Source organism: Callorhinus ursinus, unplaced genomic scaffold, assembly GCF_003265705.2.
Source record: "Callorhinus ursinus isolate GAN/ISIS: 27379988/994484 unplaced genomic scaffold, GSC_fseal_2.0 scaffold61, whole genome shotgun sequence".
In the NCBI taxonomy this organism is placed as follows: domain Eukaryota; kingdom Metazoa; phylum Chordata; class Mammalia; order Carnivora; family Otariidae; genus Callorhinus; species Callorhinus ursinus.
This window is the reverse complement of record NW_027397123.1, coordinates 6,218,336-6,233,532: the sequence shown is the minus strand read 5'-3', so window position 1 is coordinate 6,233,532 and position 15,197 is coordinate 6,218,336. Positions and strand designations below refer to the sequence as shown.

Genomic DNA, 15,197 nt, shown 5'->3' with positions numbered 1-15,197 from the left:
CTCGTGTGGGTATGCCCTTGTCACCCCCATTTTACAGAGGAGAACACGGAGGCACAGAAAGGTCACGTTACTGCCCAGGGCTGGACAGCCAGCTCAGGTTCCATGCTCCCGACCTCTACCCTGACTGCACTTGACAAAGCGGCCCAGACGGTTCTAAAGGCTGGTTTAGCAAACAATGACGTCAGGGCTCTGGTCTGGGCCAGGGGCCTCGCAAGGAGCAGAGGCGGGGGCACGGGGAGAAACCGAGGCCTCCAGGGACAGGAACATTCCAAAGCCGTGAACTTTCTCTGATGCCATTTTGCAGGGTGTGAGCTTCCTACCAACAAGCCCCGACTCAGACACAAACCATATAGTTCCATTCCTGACATTTAGAAACAGACAAAACTAACCTACAGGGATGGAAACTCAGGACTGGGGGGGCCCGCCTGGGAAGGGGCAAGAGGGAATTTTCTAGAGTGATCAGTTTGTCAAAACTCATCAAACTGAACCCTGAAGATTTGTATATAAATTATACATGAATTAAGAGAAAAAACTTTTTTAAAGGGAGACAATGTGTGACTCGGGTCCCTACTTACAGCATCAGCCCTCAGCATCCACCAGGCCTGAGTTCTGAAGTCCGAGGTGAACATACACGCTCACCTATCTGGGCAGAGGCTGTGCTCAGGGTTAGAGCCCAGTGAACAAGGAAGACTCCAGCTGTGGCTTGACAGCAAGGGTCACACACAACTGGGGAGGGCCCCGGGAGCAGGGTCAGGGCCCATTCTGGCCTCAGGGCCCTAGCAGGACACTAGCAGGACAGTCGGCTTTTCTCCTCTAATGGCCCATTTAGCTGACCAGCCTGGGAGCCCTCCCGAATCCTTCCTCCCACTGAGGTCTGCATTCAGCCGGAAGCTGCCCAGCTTTAGGGATGAGTTGAGGACATACCTGGGGTTAGCTCTGTGCTTTTCAGTGGGCAGCAACACCCATTAGTCAACTCCTAGGGAACCCAGATCCCAGGCCAACCCACAGCCAAGCCATGCCATGCCCCAAATCCCTCCTCTATCTCTTCTGCCACCAGGCAGGGGAGTTCTTGGAGGCTCTGCCCAAGGCTTAGCCCACTTGTCAGGCCCTCAAAGCCATCCTGATCTCATCCTGTGAGCTTGAAGCTGACCCTCCATGCCTATCCGCCTGAAAGCTCCCCTTCCTTGCAGCCCCAGTGCCAGCCCTGAGTGACAGGGGCCCCCTCTGGGGTGCAGGCACCTCCAAGTCAAGCCACTACTACATTCCATCTCAGGGATCATCACATCACACCCATGTCACACTCGCTACCCCTGCTAGACACTAAAAAGGAACGAGTTTCCCACCACTGAAGGAATACAAGGCACAAGGGGCAGATACTTGGTGAAGATGCTATGGGGGGGGGGGGGGGACCCCAACATCAGAAGGTCCTCTCTGACCATCCCTGACGAGGCCATGGGTCTGAGCAAACACCAGCCCCTCCAGGCACCCGCCCGGCTCACAGAAACACACATGCATTAACCTCGCAGGAAAATGCTGAATTCATTGGCCAGAAGGAAAGAGGTAAGTCCAAGGAATTGTTTGCTTTGAGATGTGCTTTACAAATCAGAGATCAGTGGGGTCTTCACTGGGACCGCTGCTTAGCGCGCTTGACCTGGGAAGGGCCGGTGCCGAGGGACGGCCTTACCTCCTTCTGGAGACTTGTGGTCTTGGGTTCCTTACTCTGGATGCTCTGGACGGACCTCTCATCCTCTCTCCTGTTTCTCAGGCTTGTCTCCTCCATTTTTCCCTCCCACCAGTTCTAGGAGGCTGCAAGGAGAGCAGGGGCCTTGACTCAGCACATGCTGAGCAGACGAGACGCAGACCCGGGCTCAGCCAGCGCGATTCTGGCTCACTCTCCTGGATGACCCTCCTGGCCCCATGGGGACCGGCTCCAAAAGCAGCTTCTTAGCTACTGTTTCCGGGAAGCGCCCTTGTCGACCCCTTTGGGATGATCTGTTCATTCCTGGGGCTAACAACCCACAGGACCACCACAGGTGGGGGGGGGGGGGGGGGGGGGGGGGGGGGGGGGCAGGGGGCTCCTGTGCATTTTCCCAGCCACCCCGCAGCCCCCGGGGGCCTGAGCTGTCAGCTCCTGCCCACCAGCAACGACACGCCCCAAAGTCATTCTACCTCCAACTCCTTTTTTTCCCAAAAGTAAAAAGTATTTTTAAACATCCTGGAATATCCTTAGTGGAATCAAGTCCGAGGAAGGAATGCTTTCCCCATGATCACTTCCCAAGATGAAGGTGCCTGGAGCGGGACAGACCCATAGCGAGGATGCTTCTGCACCAAGTGACACCAGCCATGCGATGCTGGGGAGAATCAGCTCCAGGCTCAGCTGGTTGGTGGTCATTCCTGGACCCTTTCTCTAAATAAAGTCTTTCCCAGGCCCTAGCTGGGAGAGTGCAGAGCCTTCCCATCGCCCTTCGGCCTTACCTGCTTCTTGCCCTCCCGGGGTCCAGGGAGCTGCCCGGCGAGGCTGCTGGAGGCGTCTGCGCGTCTGCACGGTCGCACCCAGGAATGGCCATGTCTTGTGCCCAGGAGTGAAGGAAGCCAGAAGGTACAGAGGTCAACAAAGGTAATTATTAAACTCTTTTTTTCTTTTCTTTTCTTTTTTTTTTAAGCAATGAAGCTTGGATCCAGCGGCACACAAAGCGGAGGGCCAGACAAGCTAATTTCTATGCAGAAATGTTTTTGTGCTGCTCATCATTGTTTTTTCCTCAACCAGATACCCCCCAATCGGCTACATCCTATTAGGGGAACTCCCTCCAAAAACTGGCATCATAAGGGATAAACTTTGGAACCAGCTCTTTTATTGCTTTAATAGGTTAGATTTACAGCCCCAGGCAGGCGGTGCAAGGAGGAACCACTGGTCAGGGCAGGTGTCTTTGTCCCTCCTGGCTCTGGCCAAGCCTGCAGGAGGGTGGGCAAGTCTTTCCCGCTCCCCTCGGGCAGTGACTGGGTTCCAGCACCACTGCCCGGGCAGAAGAGTTTGGCAACTCACCAACCCGGCCCTGAGGCCTCGCCTGGATGCCTGTGCCGAATACACCTGCCGCTCCGGCCCCGGGGCAGTTCCCTTTGGCAGTATTGCTGTTCCCGTAGCCCAGTCTGCGCTCACCTGACTGTGGGACAGAAAACAGGTTGCACATTCTCCCTTACCTGGTGGGGAAACTGAGGCCCCAGAGATAATGAAGCCCGTAAAGGCCACAGAGCTCCGGATGTGCTGGGAGGGGCTGGGGACAGACCCACCCACAGACCCACCCTCCCCACAAAGGCTGACTCAGGTGGCAGCTCTAATCCCTTGTCTCAGATAAGTTCTTTCTCTTGATGGAGAACCCCCGGCCAGGAGCATTGTACTGTTATCAAAACCACCCCTCCGGTTGTTTTGCATTGGGATAAATCTGACAGCATCTCAGATATCCAAAAGAGTTCAAGGGTCACAGGAAAGAGCCGGGCAAGACATGGGTGGTGGCACCGGGGGCACTGTGGGCGGGCGGATTCCTCAGGCTTGTTTCTTAAAGCCATCTGAAGAACATGGGGACCCTCAGTCTCAGAGTCAGTGCTCCCCTGCCCACCATGCCCAGCGCTTCCATGCGGGCTCATCCCCCCCTGAGCCGGAGGCCAGAGGCCCTGCAGGGTGGGACCTGCTGCCCCCAAACCTGCTCACAAGTTTGTGTCATTCCCTAAAGTCTTTGCTAATACAGCAGCACTCAAACTAGTTGCCGGTGCGTCTATATCTGCAAAACACTGCAGAATCCTCCCTGGGTCAAAGTTGCCTCCAAAGGGCTGATGTTCTAAAAGAAATCACGTGAGGAGGGCAGAGTTGGGAGGTGGGTGGGAGGGCGTTGCCCGGAGCCAGCCCTGTGACTGCAGGTGACTCAGCCTCTCCCCAGGCGTCCAGATCCAAATCTGTAAGTATCCGTAGGTGGGCCTAGCACCCGCACACACCCCTCCTGAAATGGTAGGGGTCACAGAAAGCCTTAAACTTCTGTGGATCCTCTGGTCTCCTGGGGCCTCTGCCAAGTGCTGAGTTTGGAACATCTGGGCATGCAGCTCCTTTGTTAAGGGTCAGAAATATACTTCAGTGAATTTGGGGTCCTTGGTGAGCTCTTTCTTTCCTAAAGCTGTTGCTTTTTTGGTTTGCCCTGGCAGAGTGAGTATTCAACCAAATTAGCGTAAGTCTTTTATCTGCCCTCGAGGAAAATCATCTGGATTTAACACCCCCACCCCCCACCCCAGCCGTGAATTCTCGGAGACCTTTGGCTCCTTAGGCGTCCAGTCCTTCCACCACAGGGCTGAGGTTTCGCCCCACTGCAACCTGAGGCTCTGAGAGGGCCTCAGAGCACACTTCCTGGGAAGTTGCAGGCTTTTTTTTTTCTTTCATACGACTCTCTTATTTCTTAAGCTTCAGCTAAAGCTCTTGACCCTCACTTTCAAACTGCTTTTTCCCATTGCTAAGGTGCTTGCACCCTTTTATGAACGCCACCCGCCTCTTATCGTCTCCAATCTCCACAGCCTCCTCAGCCTTTCTCGTCCTCCTCAGAGGAAGGGTCAAACCCTCACACAGATGCTGGACCTGCCTTTACCACTCAAACCTGCTCCAGACGGGCCTTCGAGTTGTCGAACTTTCTTCAGCTCCTAAGGTCATGTGGTCTCATATTCCTTCCCCCTGCAGCTGGTAATGGTTCAGAGTCTTTGGGGGACCACAAAGACCATATAGCCAGGTGCTCACCAACTTCCTGGATTTGGGGCAGAACTTGTAAAGAGTCAGTGGAATGTGCAGAGTCTTTAAAATGTCAAGGCTTTACAGTCTCACCATAAAACAAGTAACGCAGGAATTCACTCACTCCTTTAAACACTAACTCCCCATTTGCTCCTTTGCCCCAGATCCTACTTTGTCTCTGAATTTGACTAAGTACATCACGTAAGTGGAGCCATGCAGTATTTGTCCTTATGGGCCTGAGATATGTTGCATGGTTAGACCTACATGAACTCCCGTGATGCAGCAAATCCAGCCCTAGGTATTTACCCAAAAAGAATGAAAACACGTCCACACAAAAATTTGTGTACAAATGTTCCCAGCAGCCAGGCTGGAGCAAAGCAGCATGCCAGGGCTCAGGCTCTCCACGGTGACAGGATGGGGAGCGTGTAGGGAGCGTGTCCAGGAGTGGTTTCTCGTTTAGATGTGGGACACTTGAGGGGTTTTTGCTGCTAATGGGAAGCCTGTGTCGAATGGAGAGGCCGCCCGGAGTGACCCAGACCTTACATCTAGGAATATCTAGGTGTGTGTGTCCTCCTGGAGGGAGGTAACCCCCACCCACAGAGCCCAGCTGCTTGAGGAATCAAGGAGGTGACAGTCCCCTCCCTTCTGAGGGGAAGTGGACCTGTGCCACACAGCTCACAAGCCCTGGCTGCTGGGAACTGCTCCCTCCCCCCAACCCCCCCAACCCCTTGAATTCACTCACTCACTCACTCTGGGTGGAGGTTTGCAGGCTCTGGCTAACCCGAGTCCAGTCTCCAATCTCTGGGATCCACACATCTCTCTCCCTGCTTCAGCTCCTGCCCTGTTCTGCCCATTTCTGCTGGCTCCACTGTGCAAACCTGCATGCACCCTGGTCCCACCCACGTGCAATGAGAAACATCTCCCCCAAGGAGCAGGCAGGGTCCCTGCAGAACCTCAGGAGGGCCCCGCTCTGTGGCTGCTCCAACCCCAGGACAGAGAGGGGCAGGTAGAACGGGGACTGGGTCACAGGCTGCCCTCCACCATGGAGTGGGCAACCAGCCTGCCCTCTTTCTTCCCAGTGCCCCAAGGCTCCAAGGAAGCCCCGGAGGCCAGACTGAACGCGGAGCCCCCTTCCTGGCCGGGGCTATGGTGCCATCCAGGACTTGGTGAGGGGGAAGTGGCTGCATCTGAGCAGGGGAATACCAGGGGCAGGGGTTTCACTGGCTGTCCACTGCCCCCCGTGGCCTGTGTTACTCATGCCCTTGCCGGCTCCCCTCCTTGCCCCACCCGGGGTTGGGGGGGGGGTCACTCAGCTTCTGGGGCACTTACACTGGAGGGAGGCACACAGCAGACTGAGTGGGGCAGGCGGCCCTGTGTGTCCCCAGTGAAAGTGCCTTCGTGGTCCACAAGCCTCTTGAAGCCTCCCTCTTCCCCGTGTGTTCCCCCTCCTGCTTCCAGAGTCTGGAACCCCTCCACCCTCCCTCCTGGGACCATAGCCAAGGGGCTGTCCCAGCATCCACTCTGCTCCTTCATTTCCCCAGAGACAGACACCACCCTCCAGGGCTCCCTGCCCGAGTCCTCAGCGCCACCTGCTTCTCCCAGCGCCGTGCGGCCACGTTGCTCCGCAATTTGCCCTCCACCTGCAGTCTTATTGTCCCACTTTCCCAGAACTTTACTGGAAATCTTTTGCTATGCAAATTCCGAATCATTCTTTAAGGGCACATACAAAAAAGGTCACCCGATGTCTCCTTTATGTTGTGAAAACAGTAAATGCCCAGGCACAGACTCCTGAGCCCGAGGAACGGCCGCTCTGGTGCCTCCCGAGGCTGCTGGAGCTGCGTTTTCCTTCTGTGACTTTCTCTGGTGTTTCAACCACACACGTCTGTCCCCAGAGAACACACTGCCCGGCTTTGCATGGTTCTGAACACGACACAAGTGCATCGCTGTGTGGGTACCACAGCCGGGGAAGGGCTCCTGTTGGTGTGGGTGCTTCATTCCGCCAGGGACCCCCCATCCCCCGCCTCAAGGGCATTTCTGGTGTTTCCGGGCGGGTGTACGGACAGGATGCTCCGACCATGCTTGTACTGTTCCTCAGACTGGCTTGGTTGGCTTTGTCAGACACTCAATATTTTTGATGGGTTCAATGGGTGTCCCTGTGGTTTCCCTGTCTCCCTCTTCATGTACTTATTTATGTTACTCCTTCGAAATGCCTATGCAAGCCTCTCCCCGTTTTCTCTTGGGCTATCTTCTGCTTCCTGGCCTCCTTCATGCTTTCTGGACCAAAGGCCTCTGTCAGCTTCGTGTGGCTTGTCCTTCCACTCAGGTGAAGAGCTCTTCATTAATTGTATTGCTGTCAAATGTGTTATTTTCCCGTGGTTAGAGCTTTCCAGGTCTTCTTTAAGAAGTCCTTCCCTGGGCGCCTGGGTGGCTCAGTTGGTTAAGCGACTGCCTTCGGCTCAGGTCATGATCCTGGAGTCCCGGGATGGAGTCCCACATCGGGCTCCCTGCTCAGCGGGGAGTCTGCTTCTTCTCCCTCTGACCCTCTTCCCTCTCGTGCTCTCTGGCTCTCATTCTCTCTCTCTAATAAATAAATAAAATCTTTAAAAAAAAAAAAAAAGAAAAATCCTTCCCTGGGGGCGCCTGGGTGGCTCAGTCAGTTGAGTGTGTCAGGCTCTTGGTTTTGGCTCAGGTCATGACCTCAGGGTCTTGAGATCGAGGCCTGTGTTGCATTCCATGCTCAGCAGGCAGTCGGCTGGAGATTCTCTCTCTCCCTCTGCCCCTCCCCCTCGTTCTCTCTCTAAAATAAATAAATAAATAAAATCATAAAAAAAAAAGAAAGAAAGAAAGCAATCCTTCCCTGACCTGAAGTCATGAACTACCTAGAAGCTTAGTTTTGCCTTTCACATTTAGGTCCATACACAACCGTCCAAGAGAAGTATACTGTGAGTCACATATGTAGTTTAAATTTTTCCAGTGGCCACATTTTTCTAAAAAGTAGAAACAAAAACAGGTAAAATTATCAATTTTCACAACAGATTTTATTTCACCCAACACAGCCAAAATGCTATCTCAACATATAACCAGTACAAAAATTATTGGTGAGATATTTCACATTCTTCTTTTCATAGTAAATTTTCAGAATCGGGGGTTTTATGTTTACGGCACATCTCAATTTGGGGGTGAGATTTTCATCAGAAGTCCTCAAACTATAGCTAGATTACCTTTTAAAATGTATTCAGTTGAAAAGGTGTGTTCTCACCCCCTTGTGCTCCAGCACATACAGAAGTTTTCCTGTCACTGCACAGAGACCCTGCTTGTTCTGGAAGCCCACGGCTCTGGGGGCTTGTCCTGCTTTCTTCTCTTTTGGCTCTAAAACCAATAGATCTATCGCCTCGGTTCTGGAGGCTAGAAGTCCAAACTCCAGGTGTGGGCATGGGCCATGCTCCCTCTGGAACCCGGGAGGGGATCCTTCACGGCCTCTTCCTAGCTTCTGGGCTTGCGAGCACGGCCGGGTGTCGTCCTTGGCCTGCAGCTACGTCTCTCCAACCCTGACTGTTGTCACATGGCGTCCTCCCTGGGTGGATCCGTCCTCACACAGCTGTCTTTCTTAAGGGCACCAGTCATCTGGCATGAAACACCAACCCTACTCCAGTCTGACCTCACCTTCCCTAGGTGCATCTGCACCTGCTGAGGCCCCGTCTTTCTTTACAGAATTTTCTTCTGGGGAAATCCAACTCCGCATCTAATGCTCACTGAAATGCTGCCTCCTACCCACAGCCTTTCATGAACTTCGCTCCCCCGGACTCTCCTTCATGCTCCCCAGAGAAATGGCATCTCTTACGTGGCTCCGAGTCCCTGGCTCGCCTTCCTACGAGCAGAGATCGGCCCTTCACAGAGTCCGGGTGCACTTCCTTGTGAAGCGGCTTGGGATCGCGCGGCCCATCATGAACCATCACTTGGGAATTCGGACATAAAGGAGCTAGCAGGGCACCTAGAGAATGATCAGGCGAGCTTTCCTGCAAGATAGAGGGGCACGGCATTGGGAGATAGGAGGAAAAGAGAACGTTCTGGGCTGTTCCTGGGAAATACTATTTTTTGTTTTGAAGGATCAGATCATGGCCGTGCTTCCGTTCAATGAGGTTTTTGAATGTTCTGCACGGGGTTCACCCTGTAGCTCCCACAGCAGCCATGAAGGTGATGAGGCCATTGTTTTGGTCCTGTTTTCTTCCAAGCACCTAGCAGGCTCTGTAACTGTGCCTGCCTTTGTCACTGCTACTGTGCTCGATACCGTGCACAGATAAGCACTCCATGTATATTTGCTGACTAAATACACTACACTGAAAGAAATACAGTTCAGGATTTCCTCCTCTCCTCAGAGTTGGAGGCCACACGGATCTCCACAGAGAGAAGCTGCCGGGAAAGGGTGGCCTCTCCCACTCTTCTCGGAGCCTGAGGGGCAGGAGCCACTTCCGATACCGCCCCCCCCCCCACCAACCCTCTGTGCAGATCGACCAGAAAACTGAGGGCAGCTCCTCACCTGCCATCCCCTCAAGCTCACAGCCACATCCCCCCTGGGCCCCAGCCTCTCTGCACCCGGGCCGGAATTCCCCCGGACTAATACCAAAGGCAGCAGGGCTCCTGGGGCCCGTTTTATAACCGTTCGCCCGATCAGGACCATTCTAGAGCCATATACAGATTCCCCAGGACCAAGCAGGAATGGCCCCGCTCCTGCTCCGATTGGCACCTGCAGGATGAAGCCCTACAGGCTCCTACAGGAGACCCTCACGGCAGTCCGGGCTTTCCCGGGGCCACTCTGGCCTCCCTGCCCACCCCAATCTCCAGCCCGAACGCCCCTCCTGCGGCTCCCGAGTTCTTGCCCCAGCCCACACAGCCCTCTCTGCCCTTCTCCAGCTCCTGAAACCTTGCCCATCCGGCAAGGCCCAGGGCATTCCAGTTCCCCCACGAAGCATCGAAGTTCAGTCCCTGGGCCCCTCAGCAGCCTTGTCTCTCGCCGCTTTGCCTGCCTGCCCTCCTTCGCACCCTGGACTCTGAGCCCACCTGCCACGTGCCGACAGCAAACCGGCGGGAGGCTGGCAGAGCCCGAGTGCTGCACGACCCCACCCCTGCCTGGCCGTGACGAGGTCCAGGGGTCACCAAACTTGCCAAGTATGTTTGTAACATGTAATAAACTTAAGGCAGAAATGTACAAACGTTCACTTCTCCAGGGAACAAAATGTTCTCACAGAAGGCGGGACAAAGCCAGGAATGACAAAAGTGGCTCTCTACGTATGGGACAAGAGCAGGTTTCCCACGACAAGCCACCCTCCAAGCACAGGGCTGGAAGGTGAGAGACTCACGGGGGCGCTGGGGCCTTGCAGCCTGTTTACACGCTGCCAGAGAGCTGCTGGGTTCCCTGGAAATAACATTGAAGCTGTTTGCTAGGTCACCTCCGAGGGAGATGATAGGGAGTTTGAAATCCCAGCGTGTCGCCCTACCTCTGGTCAAACGAAAATAAATTAGAATCACTGAACTGTTGAACAAGTTGAATAAAAGGTAAAAAAACTGTGATCTATCTCAACTCCCAACTAGCCATCAGAGCTCAGGCGTGTAACTTTCGCACCCGACCAGGGCCCAGGGCTGGCCTGCACCCGTACCGAGGCCGGGCTGCACTGGGAGGGGCCTGTAAAAGGCTGTGTTCTGGGATTCTGCCCCCCACACTGCTCTCAGGGTCCCGTGCAGCCTGATGTCCCACGTTCTTCCAGCATGCCAGGGACAAGCAGCCCTGGGTGGCCGGCACTGGCACCAGGAAGTGCCAGGGGATGGTCCTGAGAGGCTGGGGTCACCTGCCTGAGGAGGTGGCAGAGAGGAGATCCCCGGCCCGTGGCATCCTTCTCGGTGGTGGCACTGGGGCAGGGACCCCACCTTGGTGCTAGGTGGCCCCAGAAAAGTTGCCTTTCCAGGAGGATAAAGAAGGGCAGGGAGACAGGGCAGAACAGAGTTTGTATAACTTAATGGGGTGTGAGTGCTAACACCTGTCTTTTCCCACACGCCAAAACGGCACCCAGAGTGAATGACAGTGTCAGCACTGGACGTGTCCAGCTGACCTCACGCACCTACCCCGCTGTGTGAGTGCTCCGGCCCACCGCCTGCTCTCTCCGGCACTCTCCCGGCTGCAGATCTAGACGCCCAGAGCCAGGCCAGCTCCTCGGGTCCCCTGGCACCCTGAGCAATGGGTCTCACAGAGCCTGGCTCTGTGGCAAGGCAGCCAGTAGGCAAAAATACAGCTCAGCACTGTATGAGTCAAATAAAGCAAAATGTAAAAAAAAAAAAAAAAAAGGGATTAAATTTCTGCGACAGTTTATTTCTACCTTGCCCTGAGGAGGAGAAATGCTGTGGCGGGAAGTAGGAGTGGGCCCTTCCCCTGTGCCTCCCAGTCCCAGGGAAGGCAGAGCTCCGGGCCAGGGCCCCAGTCACGGCGCGGACTGCGGCGGGTGGCGGGAGGTGGCTTCATGTCCCAGTAGCCGGAGCTGCGGGCGCCCAGCGCACCTCCCCAGGGCTGTCCCACACACCGGGCCTCTCCAGCGCAGCCTGCAGCAACTCTCGGATTCTTTGGTTTTCCTTGGAGGTGGACTGCCAAACAACCTCAAGCTCGCCTTCCATTTCTCTGAGAAATACACACAAAAAGGAAAAGTTTAAAATAGCATAATGAGAAAAATATTTCTTAAAGTAGCCAGAATTCAAAGGAAAGAATGCTTAATGTCAGAGAACAGATCCCATGGTGCTTGGGTTCTCAGGGTTGAATGAAATGCTGAGGTGACCTAGAAACAGAAAAAAATACTGAGTTTTGCCTTTTCCTTTATTTTGGACCTTTGTTCTCTAAAGAATTAACATGTGTAAGAATAAAATACAGCCCGTGCAGTGGCTGAGCTACATACAGCCCAGCGGCCCCACGGTGAGCGCCCACACGGCATGAACCCTGCAAGCCTCTCCATGTCCCCTCTACCTGTCCCTGCTGTGCCCTGGCCAACATCAGGCACCAATCATGACACCCATCTGCGGACCCAGTGAGGGGCCTGGACGCAGAGAGTTAGTCTGGGGGTGAGGAGGGGACCGTGCAGAGTGGGGCTCATAACCAAGGACACAGAAAAGACTGGCCTAGATGGACCACACGCTGGGAGTGAGCACCCAGCGGGAACCAAGATGTACAAGTAAAGGACAGGGTGCCAAGGACTCGGTGACAGGTACCATGTGGGGTGCTGAGGAAAGTGGGCCCACAAGGTATCCATGTCCTCACAGGGCCGTGGTCTGCTTGGGGGAACAGACCAGGGTACCAGCTACCACCTCACAGGATGGTGGACCCCACGGGAGAGTGAGGGGGACAGAAAGACCAGCCTCAGCCTGGGGGGAAGAGCAGGCCTTGTGCAGGAGGGCATGGTGGGGAGGCCGGCTCCCTCACAGACATGGCCAGGTGGTTATGGAAGACGCTAGAAACTGGACCACCAAGTGGGCTGAACACTGCTGTTTAAGGAGGAGGACAATGAGATTCAGGGAGGCCAGCGACATGCCCACTTGTCCAGTGTCACTTCTCTTGTGAACTGTTGCTTCCTTCCAAGCCCCCCTGAGGCCCACTGGATGTTGGGTGCTATTTAATTAAACTATGTTTTGAAAAATCTCCAAATTTCTCTTTTCTGGCACAAAACACCTAGATGTTTGATAAATTACAGCAATCATGAGATATGCATAGCCAAACTCAAAACAAGAATAGGAAATCTCTAAGGGCAGAAAGAAAGAAAGACTAAACTGAAAGCACACAGGAAGGGAACAGAGTGTTGCTTATTGCTTTGAGGACAAGAGTCCGTGCCAGAAACCCACGTTTTTGTAGAATGGAGACTAGGTGTTGGGCCCATGCAAACTGGGTGGGACAGAAAACCCCAGGGCTCACTCATATCCACGTTTCTCCCCCTTCTTCCTAGAAACACTCTGAACTAACTGCGTGTTCCACAATTGGGCAGGTAAGTGGAGGCACATGAAGGGCCCTCAGAGAAAGCAAGGCTGGGTAGAAAACCTGCTTATCTTCAAAAGAAACCTGCTTTGAGAGGCTAAGTGTCTCCTAGGGGGCTGTAGCCACCAGCTTGTTCTCAAATGGATCTGGAGTTTGAATTTACATTGTTCCCCATGACTGGGCATCCCCAGCACCCTGTGTGGAGTGAACAGCCATTTTAGAGACAATCAGGGAAAAAGCTCAATGGATGGGTTAAGTAGTACACTGGACACAACTGAAGAGAGAATTAGCAAACTGTAATATAGAGCAGAAGAAATCACTCTGAATGCAGTGCAGAAAAATACCGGTATTAAGGAGTTATACACTTTAAATGTAATAGCATTTTTAAATATAATAATATATAATATATAACAAATGTAATAAAAACATTTTTAAAAGACTTTTAAAAGTCTTTTTGTATGTTTTTAAAAAAACATTACTATAGCCTATTTTTAAAATTAATAATGAAATTAAAGTGGCTCCAGGTTGGAAATATTCTCTTGCACCAAAGAGAAACAAATGCTAATCTTCTTTGGAGAAAAACATCCTTAATCCAGAACCTCAGGATTCTACAGATTGAATTCAACCATATATGCGTTCATAGTTAAAAAGTTACTGTACGTAGAAAGAAACAAGCCACACAAAGCAAGAGTCCAAAAAAAAATTAAACTCCTCCAAATTTCAGATAAAAATAACTACAAATGAAATGTTAAAAGAAATAAAAGAGGTATTTAAAATAAAGACCAAGAATTTATTTTAAAAATGACTAGGCAGATTTTCAAAAGAACCAAATAGAACTGAAAATGAAATACACTGTTGTTGATATAAAAAACTCAGTGGCTGGGTTAAACAGTACATTGAACACAGCTGGAGAGAGAATTAGTAAACAGGAATACTGAGCAGAAGAAACTACCCAAAATGTGGACCAGAAAAAAGATGGAAAATTTAAAAGATAAGGCACATGGAAAGTCTAACATACGTTTAATCTGAGCTCCAGAAGGACATTTAGAAAGAATAAGGGAAAATAATTTATTTTAAGAGATAATGGCCTATTTTAAGAGATGAGAATTTTCTAGACTAATGAAAGACACAAAATCACAGATATAGAGAATAACTTATACCAAGTAGATAATTACAGTTAATCACATACCAATTAAATTGCAGAATACAAGAGACAGACGAGATTTTTTTTAAAAGATTTTATTTATTTATTTTAGAGAGACAGCACACAAGTGGTGGGGAGGGGCAGAGGGAGAAAGAATCTCCACTTGATCTTAGCCAAAAGGCTGAGAGCGATTGGGAGAGAGAATCTCAAGCAGACTTTGCACTGAGCACAGAGCCCGATGCAGGGGTCAGACTCACGACCCTGAGATCATGACCTGAGCTGAGATCAAGAGTGGGACACTTAACCAACTGAGCCACCTGGGTGCCCCGAGTCAGTTATTTTAAAAAATGACAAAAGGCTTATCAGAGACTTGTCTTTTGACTTGTCAAAACAGACTTCTCAAACAGAGAGGATAGTAGAATATGCTGAGAGAAGAAGACTGTCAAAGTAAAATTTTGTAGCCAGCAAAAATTATCTTACAAGGATCAAGGAAAAATGCAGACGTTTCCAGATAAACAGAGAACTTACTCCCAACAGACTCTTACTAAAGAGACTTCTAAATAATGTATTTTAGGAAGAAGGAAACTAATCTGAGAAATAAGGTCTGAGATGTAAGAGAGGATATGTTAAAAGATAAACTGAGGAAATAAAATTTTAAGAGTTTATTTGAGCAAAACTCAACTCAAATTGGGCAGCATCCCATCTAGCAGAGAGAAATGAGCTCTTCCTTCACTTTAGATTTTTTTTTTTTTTTTTTTTTAGCCCAACGCAGGGCTTGAACTCACAACCCTGAGATCGAAACCTGAGATGAAATCAAGAGTCGGTGGCTCAACCAACTGGGCTACCCAGGCGTCCCTGAATTTAAATTTTTTAATGTTAAATATTCATGGTAAAATTTTAAGGGTAACCACTGAAAGTACAGAAATAGAATGCATAACTTTCAAACGATTTAAGGACAGATAGTGGAATAAGGGAGAAAGTGAAAAACAAAATGCCATTTTATTATTGTGATTCTAAACCTCTTATCTGGCAAGAAATTTGGTATTGGCCCAACTTTTTACATAGTAGCTGTTTATGGTGGTAAGAACTTCTGTGACTACAGAAACCATGATAGCCATGATAGATAAGACTTCACCCTGCCTTGTTTTTAAGAAGCATCTGGCTGGGGAGCCTGGGTGGCTCAGTCGGTTAAGCAGCTGCCTTCGGCTCAAGTCATGATCCCAGGGTCCTGGGCATCGGGCTCCTTGCTCAGTGGGGAGCCCACTTCTCTCTCTGCCTGCCACTCCCCC

At 51.6% G+C, this 15,197-nt stretch overlaps 2 protein-coding genes across 7 annotated transcripts in view; both read right to left on the bottom strand.

Annotated features, from left to right (window-relative positions):
• SLC7A9 (solute carrier family 7 member 9) overlaps positions 1–10,965 on the bottom strand; it is a 34,451-nt gene extending 23,486 nt beyond the window's left edge. The window contains exons 1-3 of the mRNA XM_025854614.2: positions 3,044–10,965; positions 2,476–2,569; positions 1,685–1,806 (exon numbers count right to left, since the gene is read on the bottom strand). Of these exons, the coding sequence (XP_025710399.1) occupies positions 1,685–1,780 (96 nt within the window). The 5' untranslated portion in view covers positions 1,781–1,806; positions 2,476–2,569; positions 3,044–10,965. The remainder of the gene's footprint in view (positions 1–1,684; positions 1,807–2,475; positions 2,570–3,043) is intronic.
• A 137-nt stretch (positions 10,966–11,102) lies between these two features.
• Positions 11,103–15,197, bottom strand: part of CEP89 (centrosomal protein 89) — a 74,549-nt gene continuing 70,454 nt past the window's right edge. For all 6 annotated transcript variants that reach the window (XM_073885095.1, XM_073885094.1, XM_073885099.1 and 3 more), the window contains one exon: positions 11,103–11,426. In XM_073885095.1, the coding sequence (XP_073741196.1) occupies positions 11,270–11,426 (157 nt within the window). In that variant the 3' untranslated portion in view covers positions 11,103–11,269. The remainder of the gene's footprint in view (positions 11,427–15,197) is intronic.